Source organism: Bemisia tabaci, chromosome 1 (assembly GCF_918797505.1).
Source record: "Bemisia tabaci chromosome 1, PGI_BMITA_v3".
Classification (NCBI taxonomy): domain Eukaryota; kingdom Metazoa; phylum Arthropoda; class Insecta; order Hemiptera; family Aleyrodidae; genus Bemisia; species Bemisia tabaci.
The window spans coordinates 33037912-33056963 of record NC_092793.1 but is presented as its reverse complement, the minus strand read 5'-3'; the positions used below and the strand labels follow the sequence as shown (position 1 = coordinate 33056963).

General features: G+C 36.1%; 1 protein-coding gene across 8 annotated transcripts in view; it reads right to left on the bottom strand.

The window, feature by feature from the left end:
- LOC109037175 (5-oxoprolinase) overlaps nucleotides 1-19052 on the bottom strand; it is a 52901-nt gene that overhangs the window by 888 nt on the left and 32961 nt on the right. For all 8 annotated transcript variants that reach the window (XM_019051712.2, XM_072300006.1, XM_019051710.2 and 5 more), the window contains 21 exons: nucleotides 18779-18970; nucleotides 17890-18131; nucleotides 16587-16749; nucleotides 15429-15514; nucleotides 14655-14847; nucleotides 13056-13316; nucleotides 12188-12313; nucleotides 11324-11525; nucleotides 10429-10651; nucleotides 9872-10016; nucleotides 9031-9202; nucleotides 8485-8593; nucleotides 7933-8080; nucleotides 6641-6753; nucleotides 6197-6470; nucleotides 4865-5109; nucleotides 3976-4087; nucleotides 3054-3278; nucleotides 2578-2717; nucleotides 1780-1883; nucleotides 816-913 (listed from right to left, as the gene is read on the bottom strand). In XM_019051712.2, coding sequence (XP_018907257.2) covers nucleotides 816-913; nucleotides 1780-1883; nucleotides 2578-2717; nucleotides 3054-3278; nucleotides 3976-4087; nucleotides 4865-5109; nucleotides 6197-6470; nucleotides 6641-6753; nucleotides 7933-8080; nucleotides 8485-8593; nucleotides 9031-9202; nucleotides 9872-10016; nucleotides 10429-10651; nucleotides 11324-11525; nucleotides 12188-12313; nucleotides 13056-13316; nucleotides 14655-14847; nucleotides 15429-15514; nucleotides 16587-16749; nucleotides 17890-18131; nucleotides 18779-18970 — 3573 coding nt within the window. The remainder of the gene's footprint in view (nucleotides 1-815; nucleotides 914-1779; nucleotides 1884-2577; nucleotides 2718-3053; nucleotides 3279-3975; nucleotides 4088-4864; nucleotides 5110-6196; nucleotides 6471-6640; nucleotides 6754-7932; nucleotides 8081-8484; nucleotides 8594-9030; nucleotides 9203-9871; nucleotides 10017-10428; nucleotides 10652-11323; nucleotides 11526-12187; nucleotides 12314-13055; nucleotides 13317-14654; nucleotides 14848-15428; nucleotides 15515-16586; nucleotides 16750-17889; nucleotides 18132-18778; nucleotides 18971-19052) is intronic.

Genomic DNA, 19052 nt, shown 5'->3' with positions numbered 1-19052 from the left:
GAAAAAAATTTGACCATTCATTCGTAACTTCATAACACTTGAAAATACAATGAGAGTATAATTGAATTAGTTGTTTTCAAAAGGGAACAAGTCCATTTTTGCATGAGCCTTGGCTTCCATAAGAGGAAATGCTGACTAAGACTCATGGAAGAGTGGGAGGATGGCCGGTACATCAACGGATGTGAAGAGTATAAATACCTTGGAGTATGGCTGACCCAAGATGGGAAGTTTGATCGGGCCATCAGGGAACGTAATTTGCAAGGAAGAAAAGCCATCGCGATGTTAAACGGGGTTCTCTGGGATCAGAGAATCTCGAAGGAAAATAAACGGAGAATTTACAGCGCCATCGTGAAGAGCATAATTACGTACGGGAGTGAGGTCTGGCAATTGAAGAAAAGATCCGAGGATATCTTACGGGCAACCGAAATGGACTTTTGGCGAAGGTCTGCAGGGATCTAGCAGAGAGAGCGCGTTCGTAATGAACGAGTGCGTGGAATAATGGGAGTTGAGGAAGATATTGTGCACGATATCAAAATCAGGCAGCTGGTTTGGTATGGACATGTGCCGAGAATGGCAGATAGTAGGTTGCCCAGAAAGGTATTTGATTGGGTTCCTCCCGGAAGAAGGCAGCATGGACGTCCAGTAAAAGGTTGGCGGAAGGGAGTGGAGGGGGAGATCAGACGGTGTAATCTGCCCGATGATTTGTGGGAGGATCGATTCCAATGGCGATTTGGAGTCGCAAAGCGCTCTAGTGCGCAGAGGTAGCGGCTTGATATGTATGTATCTCTTAATCGATAAATTAGAATGCAACTCACCCCTGGCTGACACAAGATGGCTGTTTTTGAGCTCAAGCTGATAATCCGCCCATCTGCTTTGACCATCAGATTTTTCCCTTTTTTCCCTGGTAAGCCTCCTGAAACAAAAATAAAAAATTAAGAGAAGAATACCTTGAGCACTTGATTAAAAAGGCATTCTCCCTTGCCAGAAACTGGAGGCGAAAAGATATGTTTACAATGGGGTAAGTGCCAAGGGCAGAGAATTTTTCACGGAATACATCTGAATTACCATGCAAAAAACCCAGTTTGCAACTTGGATACCATTACGCACATGTTGTCAACTGGTGAAGAGGACATGGATATTTCAAGCTTGTCTTATTGTGAAATTAGCTTAGCCACAAATGCTAAGTGGATTAACAAAGGAGAGACCTGATTCTTGGCTAAAAGCGTAAAAGGATGACAAAAATTGGAGACAGGACTTGGCAATCATGACAGTGCATCCCTTGCCAAAATCTGATGGCTGTGTTTGTGTGTCTGATGAATGATTAGTTTTAATGAATCCGCAGACCAGCATTTTCTTGACCAAGGGAGCTAGGAATCGTTTAAAGTTCATCTTCAAAGATGCTCTTAAGAACTAATTAAGCCGAGTTCTCTCATTTCAATCCATTATAAATTGTTGCTTCTGCGTAAGGCACATCTCTAAGGCTTCATCTCTATCTTGAAGAGTATGGTCTTTGGGCACTTTTACACTCTCGGAACAAAGACAAATTTTCACTGAAATTGATGATAAAAGTGTGGTCAATCAGTCAAACTTGGCAGGAACATGCACAGACAACCTCAGTATTTGTCTCAAGTAAACCACTTTAAATGAAGCTACAATTTTGTGCATCAAAACTGATTTTATCAAGCTTGTCGAACTGGTTCGGCCAAAGTTTGGCAGAAATTCACTTGAGTGAACGAGGCCTAGAAAAAAAATAAAGAAACAAGATTCAATAGATATTACCTTTGAGACCGTATGGCTGGAAAACTCTTCTCTCTGTTAGAAGTGATAAATCAATGTCTGCACGAAATAGTAATTCTCGAATGACCCCATCTCCGCCTTTGAAGCTAGAAAAAAAAAATTAATAAATTTAACTAAATGAAACATTTCAATCAGCAATAATTAAGATTTGAGGGATGAACTTCATATCTATATTTGAGGAAAACCTATGGAAGTTTTTAGATTTTGAAACCTTAATGTCTGCCCCCTTCCTCTTAACAAAATACATGTACTGAGCAAGTAAGCACATTGCGTGGAACTAATATTATTATACATGGGCACAGCAGCTGAGGCTGACGAAACATGCTAACAGGAACAAAATTCTAACATTCAATCACTTATGCCTCAATACATCTTCCGAGAAAAGCCTCTTCTGCACCTAACCTAACGCCTCAATTATACTCCAATTGCTACCTAATATAGATAGATTGAGTGTTAAGATAATTGATTATATTAGTTGATTAGTATGATTTTTGTGTATTGATAACTGAAAATTTAGAAATCGGTATATTGGTTTCATAAAAATTAACACTACCACCGATGACAGTCATTGCAGTTTAAGATCTCTCTCATTCACACTTGACACTTTCAGTCAGCAGAAGAATGCTCCTTAAAAAAACTTGAATTGACAATACTGAGAGCAAGTGCCTTTTCAAAACATTGAAAAAAGCTAAAATTTAGGATTGGAACAGAGAATTATTTCAGTAACTCAACCAATATAGAAATATTGTTAAGTTTGTAAAGTTTGAAGTATGTACTTACTTTCCGTCCCCGCCTGAATTTTTTCTGAGGCTAAATTGTTTCAGAATAACAGGGTAACGCTTTTCTAAAACTTCAGGATCAGTTATTCTGGTGTTTGTCATGTGAGTATGGACACCACTCCTTCCATTCCAAGACGGACCCTGAGACATAAAAAAGTCCATCCCAAAAAACGAGGAAACAAAAACAAACCAACAAAAACAAAAAAAAGTTACTTAAAAGACGTTAAAGTAGTCGAAATTCTCTTTGTTTCTGAGTCATATCTTCAAGCGAGTATAGGACATCTTGTTTGTTTGTAATGTTCGTAAAATCTAAGAAAGATAACCGCCATGACTCTGGTTTGCTTTAATATTTTTGATTATTAATTAAAAACTCATAAAACATTCTCCGATGCTTTGGTGTGAATACTTCAATCCCAGTCTTTGTTGCCTTGGGTCCTTCATGGACAGTCACATTTGAGGAAAAGGAATGAAACATACCGCTCCTGCACCTCCTGCAATGGTCTCGTAGTAGCCCCAGGACGACTGGCCGAAAGTGACATTATTCATGCATCCCTGTGAAGCTGCAACAGTGCCAAATGCTTTGAACACGACATCAGTGATTCTTTGAGAAGTGAGCACATTCCCACCTACAACTGCCGCGTCATCTGAGGGATCCAGAAGACTTCCAGGGGGAATTATCACTGTTATCGGTTTTAAACATCCCTGGAAAATTTCCAAATATTTTAAGGAAACTCAAATATAATACACTATATAAAATAGCTACTTGTTACTTGGTCTACTACTGATTTAAAAAAAGAATATTCCACAAAATTTCTACATGATGAGAAAAACGGATTATGATCTTCCACTTTAGCTCTTGAAAATATATTAGAATAATACTTGTATGAAGTATATTTACAAATTGGAATAACATCCCACAGATAAGACATAATGAAGAGGCGTGTAGTATCTGCTACAATTGATCATTTTGAGCCTATTTCGCAAAAATTCGTGGGTCCATTCAGAGAGTTGCAACCACTTTCAATCCACAATCCCATTCTATTTCTTATCATTGAACTCTTCGGCAACCTAACCATTCCTTTTCATTTGGTCTACTTTAATTAAAGGTGCTTGGGTAGAAGTCTACACATGAAATCTCATTAAAATTTTAAACCTTTTTCCATGAAAACAACAAAATTTATCAAAGAGATAAAAATCAATAGTTCTTGATCATTTTGCAGGGCAGTTGTCAAATGAATGGCTGAGAAGGAGTATATGCTGAGGAGTAAAAATTTTAAGTTACAAACTGAAATTATTACTTTTTTGTATATCTTACTATAATCAACTCTGTATGAGCTCTAACCGAGACATTCATAAGAAATATAGATACATTAATAAAACATGATACTTTGGTCTTTACCTGATTCAGAGGCACATCATGACCAACCATGCATCGAAGACAGTAAATTAGCGCAGATAAAGTGATAGCTTTTGGGGCATTGCAATTACCCCAGACTTCGTAACCAGTTCCACTGAAACAGATGAAAACAAATGCTTGATTTTGAACTGTGAGAAGAGAAAAAGAGCAAAAGGTCAAAACCATTTCTACTGTTAAGTACCAAAAAAGTATGCAGGCAAGTGTTCATTTTTTGGATCCCATGGGACTATAAGAGATAAAGTATGAGAGTTCTCTTTATCTCTTTTTCTTGATGTCTAGGACGGTAAATCAATGTTGCCACTCTCAATTTTCCCTCAATTCAAGATGGTAGTCGAAATGGCCGTCATGGGATTCACATGTAAGGAGACAACTTTTGGGTCAGCTGAGGAGTCAATTACAAAGTATTTTTGGTTGTAGAACTCAAATATGTGGTCAGAAATTCACTTTGACCTTAGATGACCAGAGGAAGGAGGGGTTCTTTCCACCTTTACTTCACTTCTTCCCAAGACCAATCCACACAGGTCAGTCATTGCGCATCTTCTTGGAGCCCACTCCCTGTCTGCCCATCGCTCGATCGCAGCCAGCGTGACCTCATATTACTGCCATACGATATGCCCTACACTTTTTCTTACCACAATTCACTGTAGGATCTCAAAACTCGTCCACGGAAATGACTGACCTGTATGAATTGGTCTTGCTTCCTTTATTCATGGGTGGCTTAGATTTTTCACCACATTTGTTTCGAAAAGTGACCAATTGAAAGGAAAAAGAAGTTGGTGAAAAATTCCTTGAAAAATTGAAAACACCTCTAATCCTAATTAACTGTATGCTTCAGTAAATTTTCTAATTTGTAAAAACTACGAATAGATACCTGAAATCACAAACAGCACTCCCATCATCAATATCAATATCAATGCGTAATCGGATAGGTGATCCATCATCGAGGTAATCCACTGCTTGAAGGGTGGATTTCCCTGTGTTCTGTAAAGTAGTTTTTCCAATTTCACGCAACATATTTCGCACTGCAATTTTTGAGTTGTTCTGAATATGAGCCATGTACGCTTGTACAACTCGCAGACTATAAATATCAATGAGTTCTTGGACCAGTAAAATTCCCTGTAGCAAAGAGAAAAAAATCAACTTTTTACAAAAATGAATGGAAAGAAACCCTTTGATCAGGTAAAATGTCACTTAATGGGATGAATCTATGAACATAGCACCTATTCACTAAAGCGTTGCAAAGGACTATTGGTTTTTCTTCCAAATTCTTTCATGAACAAAACTATTCTGCTTCATCTGGAAGTCACCAAACAGGAGGGATATTTCTAGGCACAAAACAAATTTTGAAGAATATTATTGAGACCGCATCTGCAAAATCATTTTAATGGACTACATGTTGCTTTTGAAAACTTCCATTGTGGATGGAGTCCATGCCAAGTAAGTCTACGCTCTAATAGAGGGTGACAAAGGATTTGCCATCTTAATTTTTGCATTTGCTTCCAGTGCTAAACTGAAGGCAGCTCATCTTCTATCGCACTGTATAAAGTGCGTGATCATGTTTGGCGGGGAATAGAGATTCTTTTTGCTTGGTGATAGTGTTGAAGTTCGTAAACTCAATTAAACTGATGAATCAATGAATAAATAAAAGAATGAATGAGTGAATACAAGGAATAAATTAAATAAAGTAACAGTTGACTCCAGAATCAGACATCAGAATTCTTGGCTAATCATATTAAAACATGAATGCCTTGCTACGAATGTTGCACTTGTGCGCTTAGGAAAAAGACAAAAGCTTCATAGAGAATAGAAGGTAGAGAGCTTCAACTTTGCCTATAAATCAGACCTACAGCGGAAGCAGATAGGCGTAGAAAACGCAGAATACCTCAGCAATCCATAGGTAGAATTTAAGAAACTAGGTAGAGTATGACTAGTAAAAACATTTTATAGTTCCACTCTATATCTACAATATTTGTAGGAATAAAAAATTGCAAAACTTACTTATTGGGATACCCTTGTACTAGAGAGATGTTTGATACTTATACCTATGGGTAATAAGTAGAATTTATTTAATAGAGAAAATTTACGGTAGGTATAAAATAAATTGGCTTTTTTCTAGAAGGTACAGTTATCATGAGCAATGTTAATAAAAAAAACAGAAGTATTTCAAAACACCAAAATTCTAGCTTGGTTTAAAAATACCTACTCTCTGGTTAGCTGCAATCTGAGCTTTCAGATCAGACAGATTATCACTTAAGTTCCGCGTTCCTGAGGAATTAGGAATCTTGGACGGGGCCATGAGAGCTTCGATTAATTCAGTCTCTTGAAAAACCCCTCTTTTAACAAGGAAGAAATTTTTGAAGGTTGCACCTTCTTCAGATAAAGTTTTGGAATGGGGCGGCATTGACCCTGGTGTGATACCACCGATATCTGCATGATGACCACGACTTGCGACGAAAAACACAGGACGAGGTCCATTCCTAAAATTATAAAAAAAAAATAGATACATTAATTGATTTAAAAATGTTGTACTTTTTAATGGAGTAGACTGCCTCAAAATTAGGGAAACAAAGGGCCACCTAAAGCTCTTCTACACTGTCTCGGTTTCACTAAGACACGGTCTTAAGACAATGCAGAAAAATAAACTCACCGATAAAAAACTGGAGTAATGACAGTTAAATCCGGCAAGTGAGATCCACCAGCTTTTGGATGGTTTGATAACAGCACATCTCCTTGTTGAATCTCATCTCCAAGAGTTTTGATCTAGGGAACAGAGAAAAACTGTTAAGGGGGTGCGAATTTCGAAAATGACCACGTCAGGTAAAGCAAACCAAGTCAACCAAGGCAAGTCATGGATTTTACATTTCTCTGACCCTCTCATTACCAGGATGGGTTCTGTGTACGTATAAAGCAGAGCATACTCGGTCAAAAAAAGGCTGAAGTTGTGGTTCAGGTTCTCTTTGACAGATAGAGTTACAAAAATGGATGCTTCTGATTGTGAGTGAACGTTGTTCATTAATGGTGAAAATGTTGCCAGAGGAACACAATGTCGCTGAACACAGGTAAAAAAAGAGTTAATGGTAGGATTCAGAAATGTTCAAGGACTTACATCTCATGGAAACAGTTAAAATTATTAGTCATTGCTGAATGACTTCCGTAGATCGTCAGCTTAAAGACTAGATCTCACTTTCATTCAATTTTGTTCTGATATGAATCATTCTTGCATTGCAAATGATTTTAAGTCAGGTTGATCAACAGAAAATTTTTGAGATTCTGTCTAAATTTCAACAGCTTACTCAACAGCAACTTGGTTTTCTTCATTTCCAGTCTTTCAGGTTACAAACTCAAAAACTATTTCAGTTTGATACAGGCTTGATGCTAAGCCAATAAATGATATTAAAACACTCCAAGACAAAAAATGTTAGGTAACAATTTAGAATGACTTCTACCAGGATCGTACCTGGAGGTCATGAAAAAGATAAAGAATAAACTTTTAAAGATTAGCTTTTTAAGATTAGATTAGATTGAAAGGCAATCAAAATCAATTCCAGGCCTATTCACTATAGATGCTTTATAATAACATGGACATACTTAAATCAAAAGGTACCACCCCTATTGTGGCATGGACTCTGTTATGAATGTGTTCTCATGGGTCTCAGGGTCTAAGTCTCATTGAGAATAGTTTCTTTTGTTTTAAGTACAACCATATTGTTTTCCCTTCGATTCGAAAAAAAAATTAAAGGGTAACTTTTCTTTTTTAAGGAGACGCCATTCCAATCATTGAAGCTACGTCGATATGAGACAAGATGTATCTAACCCTATCTTGACTGTGCGTCGCATTTTGATACCTCATTTTGCTGCTTTAAACTTTCAATAATCTTGTCTAATTTGACTGAATTGGCATAAAAGAGAGACAAAAAAAAATAAAACAAAAGAACAAACCTGATACTGAACCGTTTCTTGCATGGCACCTAGATGTACAGGGATATGGGGTGCATTAGAGACAAGACCACCGTCAGGTCCAAATAGTGCACACGAAAAATCCAGTCTTTCCTTGATATTTGTCGAAATTGAAGTTCTCTGAAGTATTCTGAAAATCAATTTAGGATTTACTCTTTGTTTTTGAACAAACAACTTTTTTTTTCAGAATTTGCCTCCACAAACTGCCAGATAAAACGTTAAATTTTAGAAATTTATCATGCTCAGGAGGTCGTGAAGAATATCGTATCAAAAATTAACAACATTTAACTGGCACAAGGGGTAAAGTAGGAATGATGATGACATGGTTTTAACTGTTGAAAAGCATTTCACAGGTTATCAACTTGCATGTTTTAAAATGTCTAAAGATAGGCAACGGCTCGAAATGGATTTATGAAAGATAAATACCCATCATCTAATAACATGCAAGTTATGTTGTACCTACATTCGAATCCTACCTCTCATAAATTTAGTTTTGGTTTTAATCAAGGTTTAGGTTAAATTAGAGACAATTACCTTCCCATTTGTTCTGCAATGCTCATAAAACGATGGGAGAATATACTCAATTGAATAGTGTCCAGTTGAATGCCGATATCTTGCTTGACTGAAGATGACACCAAAATTTCTAAAAATTGACAAAACACAAAGTTCATTATTTTATCAAAGTTCATAGTATTAAAAAAAGTATGCATCTTAATAACACCTATTGAGACTGTACTCAAAAGATTGAACGCACGCCGAATGGCACTTTTTTCCGTTTTTCTGGAAACATGGAATTTTGTGTTTGGGTCCTATAGAAAAATATCGGTTTGATTGTGTGCATCAAATTTTGCACAGGGATGTAACTATTGAAAAACATTTTGGATATTCCTAAAATGGTAGTTTAGTGACTTTTTTCTGGGTTACAATTCAGTAAAATGAATGATAATACCTGTTGTTAGAGGAGAAAATATTGAACAAAGCTCTAATTTTTTAAGGATTGTATCTTCACCTATTGTCTAGAGAGCCTGACAGACACTTAATGGTGCTGTAAATAATCAAATGAATAAAAAATCTTCGTACCTATGTCTCCTGCTTCAGTGATTGTGGCAGAACATTCTGGCTCGACGAGAATTGTGCTGAGCTTGTCCATAATAATTGCCGGTCCATCAACCACAGAGCCAGGGGGTAACTTCTCTAATAAATAAACTTTGCTTTTTGCAAAACCAATAGTATCAAAACAAACATCCACTTCCTGGGAAAGAGTAGAAGCAAGAATTAAATGCAAATAATAGGTTGGTTGTAATATTTATAGAGGAGATAAAACAACCTACTGGAAGTCTCAAAGCTTATGGGAGAAAATTAATTATTTCCTGTACTTAGCTTTCGCACTTTTTGTAATTTTATTCAGCTTACAAAGGATGAATAAAGACTTAGCAAATAATGCCCCATGGATCACTCGACAAGGTACAAATTTAAGCGTTCTGATACATGTTTCCCTTTCAAAATTTGATGTAGAACTCGATTCAGTTGTTTTCATTCATTAATTTTGCAATTTTTAAAGGCTGCAGCTGTTAACAGATAATTCTTTCCATCATCTGTTTACTAGATGAAGTAAAAATTAATCAATTAATCTCAATTATTGAATTTTTAGTTTTAACTACAATATTCAGGTTTCTATGGTTTGTGACTGCATCACATAATGGCAAAACAACTGGAATTGGTTTTGGTGATTTTGGGTTTTCAATATTTTAGCAATCTTAAAAAGTCATTCTGTATGTGCACAAAACAGCGCAATTTACAACCGTTGTGCCTGATGGCAATAATTACTACTCTACAGTTGACATTTAAAACAGCTGAGAGTTGAACCGCAAATTGAAATTAAAGCATGGAAAAATCTATGAAAAAAATGAATGTTACGAACTTTTTCGATCGGAAGACTATCTCCGACGGATGAAGCAGAGTGACTTTTGCTGGATGATAGGCTAGCTTTCCCAGTTCCTCTGATTCGGATATTGTCCACTAGAATTTCACGATCAGGAAGAGTAAATCCAAATTCATTCTTGTACCTATGTTTGAGAAAAAAGAAAGAAAAAAAAAGGATCAATAAACAAATCAAAGCAAGTAAAGGAACAAAAAAAAAACCACAAAGAATATCACTCCTTTAGAGGAAAACTAGCTGTTTGCGATTATTCATACCTGTTTTTTTTTTATATGAAATGCAGAAAATGCTGAATTGCGGAACGAGTATAAGAAGACAGAGAAATTTAGAAAGGCCTTCTTCTCAAAATTTTGAATAATTTCTCTAAATTTTCGGCAACTTTTTATACAATCTTTCAAAGTTCTAGTTTTTGAGGGACATACTTGTCTTAAACTGATGAAGTTCTGAACTATCAGTGAAAAATCTTTGAGTTCAGAAATTTCCATCTGCATCATTTTACTATGCTTGAAGGTAGAAAACTAACTCATGGCGATTCTCACCTTTCTAAAAAGGAGCTTTCATAATCTCCAGTTGTTGTTGCATGTACGAAACCACCTCTCGTTTGTTTCGGAGAGCACATGAGAGCACAGTCGGTGCCTGGATATCGCATGTGAAGGAATGGCTCAATTTGAATGTTTTCTTCCTGGAAACCTTGTAGTTTCAACTGCTTTGTACAAATTGCTGATAAAACTTCGATCCGTTCATTTAGATAATTGAAATTCTCTGAAAAACAAACAAAAATTTATGCTAGATGTAGGCACATGTTATTTTTTTAGTCGATTTTGCGACATTGGGAAATAGTTACAATTTTTCGTCTGGTGGCTTGACTTCTGCTCACTTTTTGGTCTTTCGTTAATGGAAAAGCTAAGTAACATCATGATTTTAAAATTAGTGAATTACCCTCTTCACCATCTTAATGGGAGATCCACAGAAAGTTTTGAGGCAAAATTTGGCCTAGGTATTTATCCATGAAAAAATCAAATATGAGAAGAAAGTATGCAGGTGAGCTATTTATGGTTTAGGTAAGTCGTACCATTGAAATACATCTTTGAGATACATTTTTGAATGATTAATTTGTTCAATATAACAATAATTCTGAAATGCGACCTTTATTAGAAAAAGAGACTTCAGTGCTTTAAGACAAAGGACTGCAAACAGAATACCAGAAATTCAGTGCGGGACAAGAGAAATCACCAAAGTTTCCAAGAAATGATATTGAGCAGTTTTTGATTGGGAAAATGATGTATGACTAGAAGTCTGCAACATCAGGAACCAAGATACATGTTTTTGCAGTTTCACTATAGTTATGTAAATTCTTCAGCGATTCCTAGGCAAAGGGTATTAGATAAAAATGAGTTTGTGCAAGAAGTAATCTAAACTACTCTTAAAACTGACCATGCTTATATGTAGTTGCACAGGGTTCTTGAAGTTCTTTCACAACGTCCGCACATGCCATTCCATAAGCAGACAAAATACCAGCATACTTATGGATGAAAACTTTGCCAATTCCTAAGGATCGGCTAATTGCGCATGCATGCTGCGCACCTGCACCACCAAAGCAAGCCAGCACATGATCTCTCGTATCATAGCCTTTTGCCTGAAACACAAAGTCAAATCTCAAAGAATTCTAAATCCATAGCATTTCTTCAAAACTGCCATTGTTCGTATTTGCTTTAGGTTGATGAAAATTCAAGTATGAGTCAATCATCATGCTGTGATCGAACTTTTAGAAAAATGTACCTATCAACATTTTTAAAAAAGCAAATTTATATTAGTCCGTAACCTGTAAGAGGAATACCACGCAAAATTATCAGATGGTAGATTGAAAAATAAATGGTTTTGTATCAGGCAATTTAATGCTTAATTTCTTTGCAACTTTAAAACCTTGAAATTCGAAAAAATTCATTAAATATGCAGCCTGATGGCTGAAATTCATTCTGAATTTGATCTGTCCAGACTTCATGGCCTTCTGGCCAAAGTATTACAAGCGCCATTTGAGCTTAAACGCTATGTTGCCAGACAATTCAAGATTGGTATGATTATTTCTTTGAAGCGCACCCTTTTATGAAAATTTCAAGGTTTTATTTTGATGACAAAAGAAAATATGAGGTATAATTTTCAAATATTTCGGTTCATTAATTTCCTGTTGAAAATTCGACAAGTTTAAGAGGTTTGGTAACATAGATAATACCTAAGCACAGGTGGTGCTTGCCATACTTCTACCAGAGGGTGACGAGATGATATGAAAAAAATTCTTACTTGGGTTAAAGCTCGAATTGGACGACACATTGTTTCATTAGCTACCCGGATGAATCCCAAAGCTACCTCCTCCACTGTCATTTTAATGTTGTCAGATGGATTTTGATAGGCCAAAAATTCATTTATCTAAGCAACAAAATATACAAAGATTAAAGGAAAAAAATAACAAAGAAAGAGCATGAACTCATTCCTGGTGATACAGAGAGGCCTAAATAAATCAGAAAAATTATGTGAGAAATGAAAGGAAAAAACTCATGACTTCAGATTTTGTAGCAACATTGTTCAAATTACTTTTGCCTATAAAATCAAGAACAAAAATGGTTTTGTTCTTCATATCATCTGCAGTAATTGAGACCAATGGTTGCACATATAATTAAAGACCACGACCTATCCAAAATTATAAAACCGCAGAGGAAATTTTAACAAAACGGACTTTTTCTCTGATTATGTTTGTGCAAGAACTATGCAAAGTGAGCAATCGGTATCACTTTCCGTACCATTCAGTAGTGAAGCATGAATCATCGACTATCAATATTTTCCTCTTTGAACACAGGATAGGTTGTTTCACTAAATGAGCTTTTTAGGAAGTTATTTTACTTAATTGTATCAGAGGAGCCATTTTGGCAAAGATCTCTCCACTTTTTATGCTCTTGACACTGTAAAGCCAGTTGAATTGCTTCTTCCCAGTTATATTCATTCATCTGATGTCAATATCAACATCCTCACATGAAAAATACTTGACAAATTTACCAAGAAACTTGTCAAGAAAATAAGTACTGCTCTTCAGTCATAGATGATCTAAATTGCAGATGATTAACAGTCTGCACGGCTTTGCTAATGCAGATAATAATTCGTTTTTTTCACGCACCTCCTTAGTGAGCTGCTCAAACTTCATGAGGGCTACTTCTTTATCCAGGGATTCATTCTCTTGTGGTCCAAATATTTTTGGAAAATATTCTGGCAGCAAACGATTGAGGATTAGATTAGCGTCTGTTACAGTCAGTGGACCGCCTTTGCGGTAACAAGCTGGCCCTGGGTGAGCTCCTCCACTCTCGGGGCCGACAACAAACATACCTGAGCGGAAAAACAACATGGATCCCCCTCCAGCTGCAACCGTGTTAACATCTAGCTGAAATAATATTCATGTGTGAAAATTTTTTAAACATTTTTACACACCAGGCAAAAAATGCAGACATTTGATTAGTAATTTGAGGCTTTAAAACAATATAGAAGATGTTAAGAATAATGCTCATAATCCTGTGGGTAAAAAACCCTTTGATGACTACTCGAAAAATGAATTTGTAGTTTTGACGTTAGCTCAGTCAGTAGCTTCCTACAAAATTGGAATTGAGGCACTGCATGCGAAAAGGGCACTTCCCGGTTGCAATGTTTCAGAGTTTCTTCTAATATTTCATTCTTTGTAAGGAAAGTGAATGCATCTATTTCACTAAAAATTTTACTGAATATCTTTTATGATTCTACGACTTTCTATGGAAAGAATTCTGGAAAAATCACCCATTAAATTCCTCTTCAAGGGATTAATTAGAAACAGAGATTCTGAAACACCGCAACCGAGAAGTGCTCTTTTTGCATCCAATGCCTCAATTAATGCTGTAGAACTGAACATTGAAGTACCCTGCAAAACCAGTAGTCTCTTGGTGTATTTCCAAGGAACTTTATTGGATTATTATGCAAAAGACAATGGATGGTTGGTTGCTCAAACAAGTGTTAGATTCTGTTCCTCCCGAAGGATAGTGGTGAGAAGTTGTCAGCAAAGAGTAAAGAAAAAGATCAGGGGGTGTCATTTGCCAGATAATCTATGGGAGGATAAGTTTTGTTGGCAATTCTGAGTCACAGAGCACCATAGAGTGCTGATTTAGTGCCTTAAATATATAAATAATATTTTAAATAAATTTTTTTGAGGACCATCAATGCCTCAATTTTTACCGAAAAAGTCAGCTACCTCCTTTCATTTAGCGGTAGCTTCAATTATGTATAAAAATTTTTAATTTGAGCAGCTCAAGTCACTATTCTGGTTGTTATTTTTAAAAAATGGCCCCTGCAAACTTCCATAAATACTTTGACTATATTTTGCTAAAAGGAATTCCTAGCATTGCAATGCTTTCAGAATTGAACAGCTTCTTTGATCTTGATGGAAAACCTGCAAGTTTAAACAGTTTCTATTTGTCAACAAAAAAGTAAGTAATTAATTGATCTGCTTTCAATAAATTCATCATGGAAAAAAGGAGTTTCACAATCATAAAATTGCGATTTCATTCTTCCGGCCCCTTCTCCCCAGATGCAGTCCGATTATTCTTCTCAATAGGTAATGCAAATTGGTATTATCTATACCTTTAGAATAGCTTTGCACCGCACATTTTTGTAAAGTCGCTTAAAAGGAAAGGCCTTTTTTTTAAAACCAAACTTGAAATCATCAGTGTCAATGATAGAAACCTTTTATAATTACCTGTGGCGCTTGGATCGTGATTCCTGCTGTGGTGGTTTCAAAGACATGATCATACGACCCAGCAAAACGACTGACATCCGTCGAAGTTCCGCCCATGTCAAAGCCTATTATAGGTTGGGTAGTACTGGTTGTTACTGCATAACCAACAACTCCACCTGCTGGGCCAGATAAAATCGCTCGACTCCCACAAAATCTGGTAAGAAAAGATTATAAAACTGACTTAACTTTGAATTGTCACACAACATCTCAGAAAAACACAACAACATCTCAGAACAGCATCTCTCTTTACATTATCTCAGAAAAATAAAAATGTTCAGGGGAAACAAAAGAACTGCTTTGTAGTTGAGGAAGTTAGGATACAAAAAAGCTTTTTGGTGCCACTTCAAAGGTTCAAATTACAATAGATGCGACATCTTCATAATGACCGCAAGTTTTCTTTTTATCATTCTTTTTTATCAACATCATACATTTTGAACATCTGAAATGATTTTTAGAGGCTTTTTCTTTACCTGTCTTTATATTAAACTCTCATTGTGTTTCAAATTTGTGATACAAATTTACTAAGTGGCTCAAACAAATTTTACTTGTATTTCCGATAAACATTGGGGAATGGAATGAAAATGTAATGAATTCTCTTTTGTATATTTTTGTATGAAACACATACATTCTTCCATGTGTTGGATTCATCATCTATGAATGATTATGATCTCTTCCTTGGAATTATACCCTGGAATCAGGTACTAACTGCTTTCCTACAATAAAATAATAACTTACGATTCCATCGGAGTAAGACCGCCATCACTTTGCATGAATAAAACATTAACTCCCTTCAGATTGTCCTTAAAACCTGATGCAAAACCCTGCAACCAAAATTCACCATTCTTCATACATATTACGAAAATATTTAAAATTAATTGTGACCTGAGGTATTCCATGTTTCGAATGAGCATGCGGTAAATTTTGTCCTACTCCCAGTTGAAGCTGCGAATCCGTGGCTCATGATTTTTTGAAAATCATATCCACAGGTTTTAAAACTGATCTTAAAGGTATACCATCAAATTTAAAGGTAAAGGCACGCAACAAAAAGCAAATATGACAGGTAAAAGTGCTATTGGTCGATTTATGGTAACGATCAAGAAAGTTACTCTTGCTGTATCTTTAATTTTTGGGAACTTTGACGTCTCATCCGCACCCTTGAAGCTGTTTATAAGCTGCTTTTACTGCTATTGTTTCTCAAAATCGTCCAGAATAAATATTAGGTTTTAGAGTTTGTACTGCATGGAGATAAATTTATTGGATACAATAATGGACAAATTGATCATTAGGGCAGTATTCATAGTCGCTCTTTAGACAACTCCTTTCCGTAGGAGGCCTCATATGGTTCTTGTGGTGAATAACCTCTCAATCTCTTCAAACTGTCTGGATCAACATGTAAACCATAAAATGTGGCCTCCTCACTCCTGAGCAGAGGAGCTGTCTAAGGAACGACTACAAATATGACCCCAAGATCCTCTTTCTGAAAGAAAATTACTGGTAACATTAGACTAGGAATACTGAGACAGGACTAACATTAGACTCATACATTGCTATGTTGAAGGAAAGGAGCGATTGAAAAATTGAAAATTTAAAAATTAGATTGATTTTCCTGAGCAGCAAAATTTTGGACACATATTAATCTCCTAAGGAAGAAAACGACATTTCCTTGAAAGGAGTCAGGCGCCAACAGCTGTTGCCGAATAACCAAAGAAAAATTGTACAGATCCTCTTGAAAATTTCAGAGCATTAATTTGAGACTATGGACAAATTCCCTGAAACTCTTGAGCAAATTGGTACAACTGGCACAACCGTTCTTTTGTGAGCGTACGTCTTACTTTTTTCACCATTCAAATTCTAAATGATGTCCACTTCAGAGAAATGAGTGATATTACTTACTTGTACATATTTTTGAATACATGGTGTGAGGTAAGCATCAGCACAAGCTGTGAAACCACGAGAGACAATACGCAACATTGGCATTACTTCATGCGACAATGAAACTTGGGCGATTCCCAGAGATTTGGCTATTTCGCCTACCTCCAACTCATCGTTTGCATACCTGTTAAGGATAATTATAGAAATATTTTATTTGAATGTTCTTTTAGATTTTCAAAATTTGTAGGACATGTAAGCTCCAAATAACTCCCAGTTTGACCCCCTAACAATAAACATATCTGAAATAAAACTCTAAAAAATGAGAGCATGAGCTTTGGAACTTTCATTAGACCCTCTCTTGTGTGGTTACTGTCAGCTGACACCATCACTATTACTACCGTGAAGTTTATAAAAACCATTTTAACACAATTTGTTATTGCTCATTCAAGAAAATAATAAACATATGTTAGGTAAATCATTTCTGTGAAAATGCCCGTGAAGAAATCAGTTCCGAGTGTTCCTCGGCCAAAAAAATTAGATTATTTTTGAAGACCTAATCAGGCCGTTGCACAATTTTTTTAAAAATTCATTTTTGGAAAGTGGGTAAAAAATGAGAATGCCTGCATTTTTTTAACAAGTTTCAACCTTCGACAACAAAATTTACCCTTCATATGCCTCCATTTTCCTGTTTTAAATTAAATACAAATTTTAGCTGAGAAACAAAAATTTCGAAGCCGCCAAAAATGTAACCATGTTTCAACCGAAAAAATTTTATGCCCACAAATTTCGTGATGTAACACTGAGAATTGGCCTCTGTGTATTATTCCACCCACGTTAATTTACTCTTAGGTTCCAATTGTGATTAGAGGTTACTTCATGATCAGCTTTGCATTATTATCGTTTTTTTAAATGAATATTTCTTTTCAATTACGATTGTATTTTTTTCGCCTGATCACTCTGAGAGCTTTAATAAGAGAAAAAAAAATGAATAGATGCTTCTTTGATGTTTTCATTAGTGAAATTGTGTGTGTGCGATAATTTTAATGCTTTTAATCGTGTGGCAGCTATGTTACATTGGTTTCAAGGTACATGGTTGAAACCATGGGTCATTGCCTCATATGACATCATAAGCCTCAAGCCAATGAGAAACATTCTTCTGATAACTTCAAATTTAGGTCTCTTTTTTTCAGCCAGAATTTCTGTTTTGAACTTTTCAAAGCTCCAAAATACGTTTCTTGCAAGAATCTACATAAAAAACACCTCTATTCACAGTAATTCTTGGATCTTGCAACAGCCTTATTAAGTTTCAAGCACAGGTACTTACATGTAAGAATGCATTAAAACAACCGCTATGCTGTTGATGCCCTTTTGTTTAACCTTCTCCAGGTCCTGCCGCACTTTCTCCTTGTCGATAGTCTTCCAAACATGCAACATTTCACCTGTTGTACCAATTTCAGAACCTCTCCAAAATTCATCGGGTAGTTGACACTGTCCTTCCATACAAGGCACTACTCGAGCATCAACTTCCACCACTTCCTCATACAGCACACCTGGTGTTGTTATTTTCTGGAAAGAATAATTATTATTTATTGATAATGCTACCCATAAAATGATACCAAATTAAAAATTACGATCTTGGAATGCTGAGCAAAACTGTTACATTCCTTATATATTTTTATAAGTTTTGGAGCAGCTGCTTGATAAAGGAAACCTCATCATCTTATTTGTGAGAAGATAGGAATTATACTTGTGTACTTAAACATATTTTTTGAAATAATTCTTACTCTTAAAGATAGTTAGCAGTAAAAGGGGGATGTTGTTTGTTGTCTACATACATTATGTAAAGTATAATTAGAGTACGTCCATAAAGAGGGAAGAAAAGAAATGCGCCTGGCTGGGTGTCCCCTTGGGTGCTTTTGAAACTCTGTTCACTCTATGCTGTGCTGATGATCAGATGGTGATCAGGAGTGTAGAAACTTCCGGATCAAATCACCGGCCAGGTCAAGAGCTGGTTGCATTAAATAGGGGATTCCCTGCGATGTAGGAGAACTAGGAAAAGGAAAACGGGGGAACTCCATGCAAAATATGGAGTTTTAGCAGCAGAAAAATTCAATTTTTTGGGCAAAAGGTTTTTTTTGTCCTTAGGGGTAAGCAATCATGAAATTTGTTGAAAAAAGATAATTCTTCGGTGGATAATGGATACATTCACTTACCAAATCAAATATTTTTGGTCTAGCCTGATTCCCGATGTAAAGCAAATCTTTAAAGCCTTTGGTGATGACGAGAGCCATTCTGTCTCCTTTCCTCTCAAGCAAAGCGTTTGTTGCAACAGTTGTGCCCATTCGGATCCACTCAATTTGTGACCCATCAATTGGTTGATCCTGGGGCATCTTTTGTCCTGTTTCCTGAAAATTGATGAAAATCCAATGTAATACATGGTGAATAGGTCTCATGATCTAAGAAGCACTAGGTCAGTTCTCGCATTGA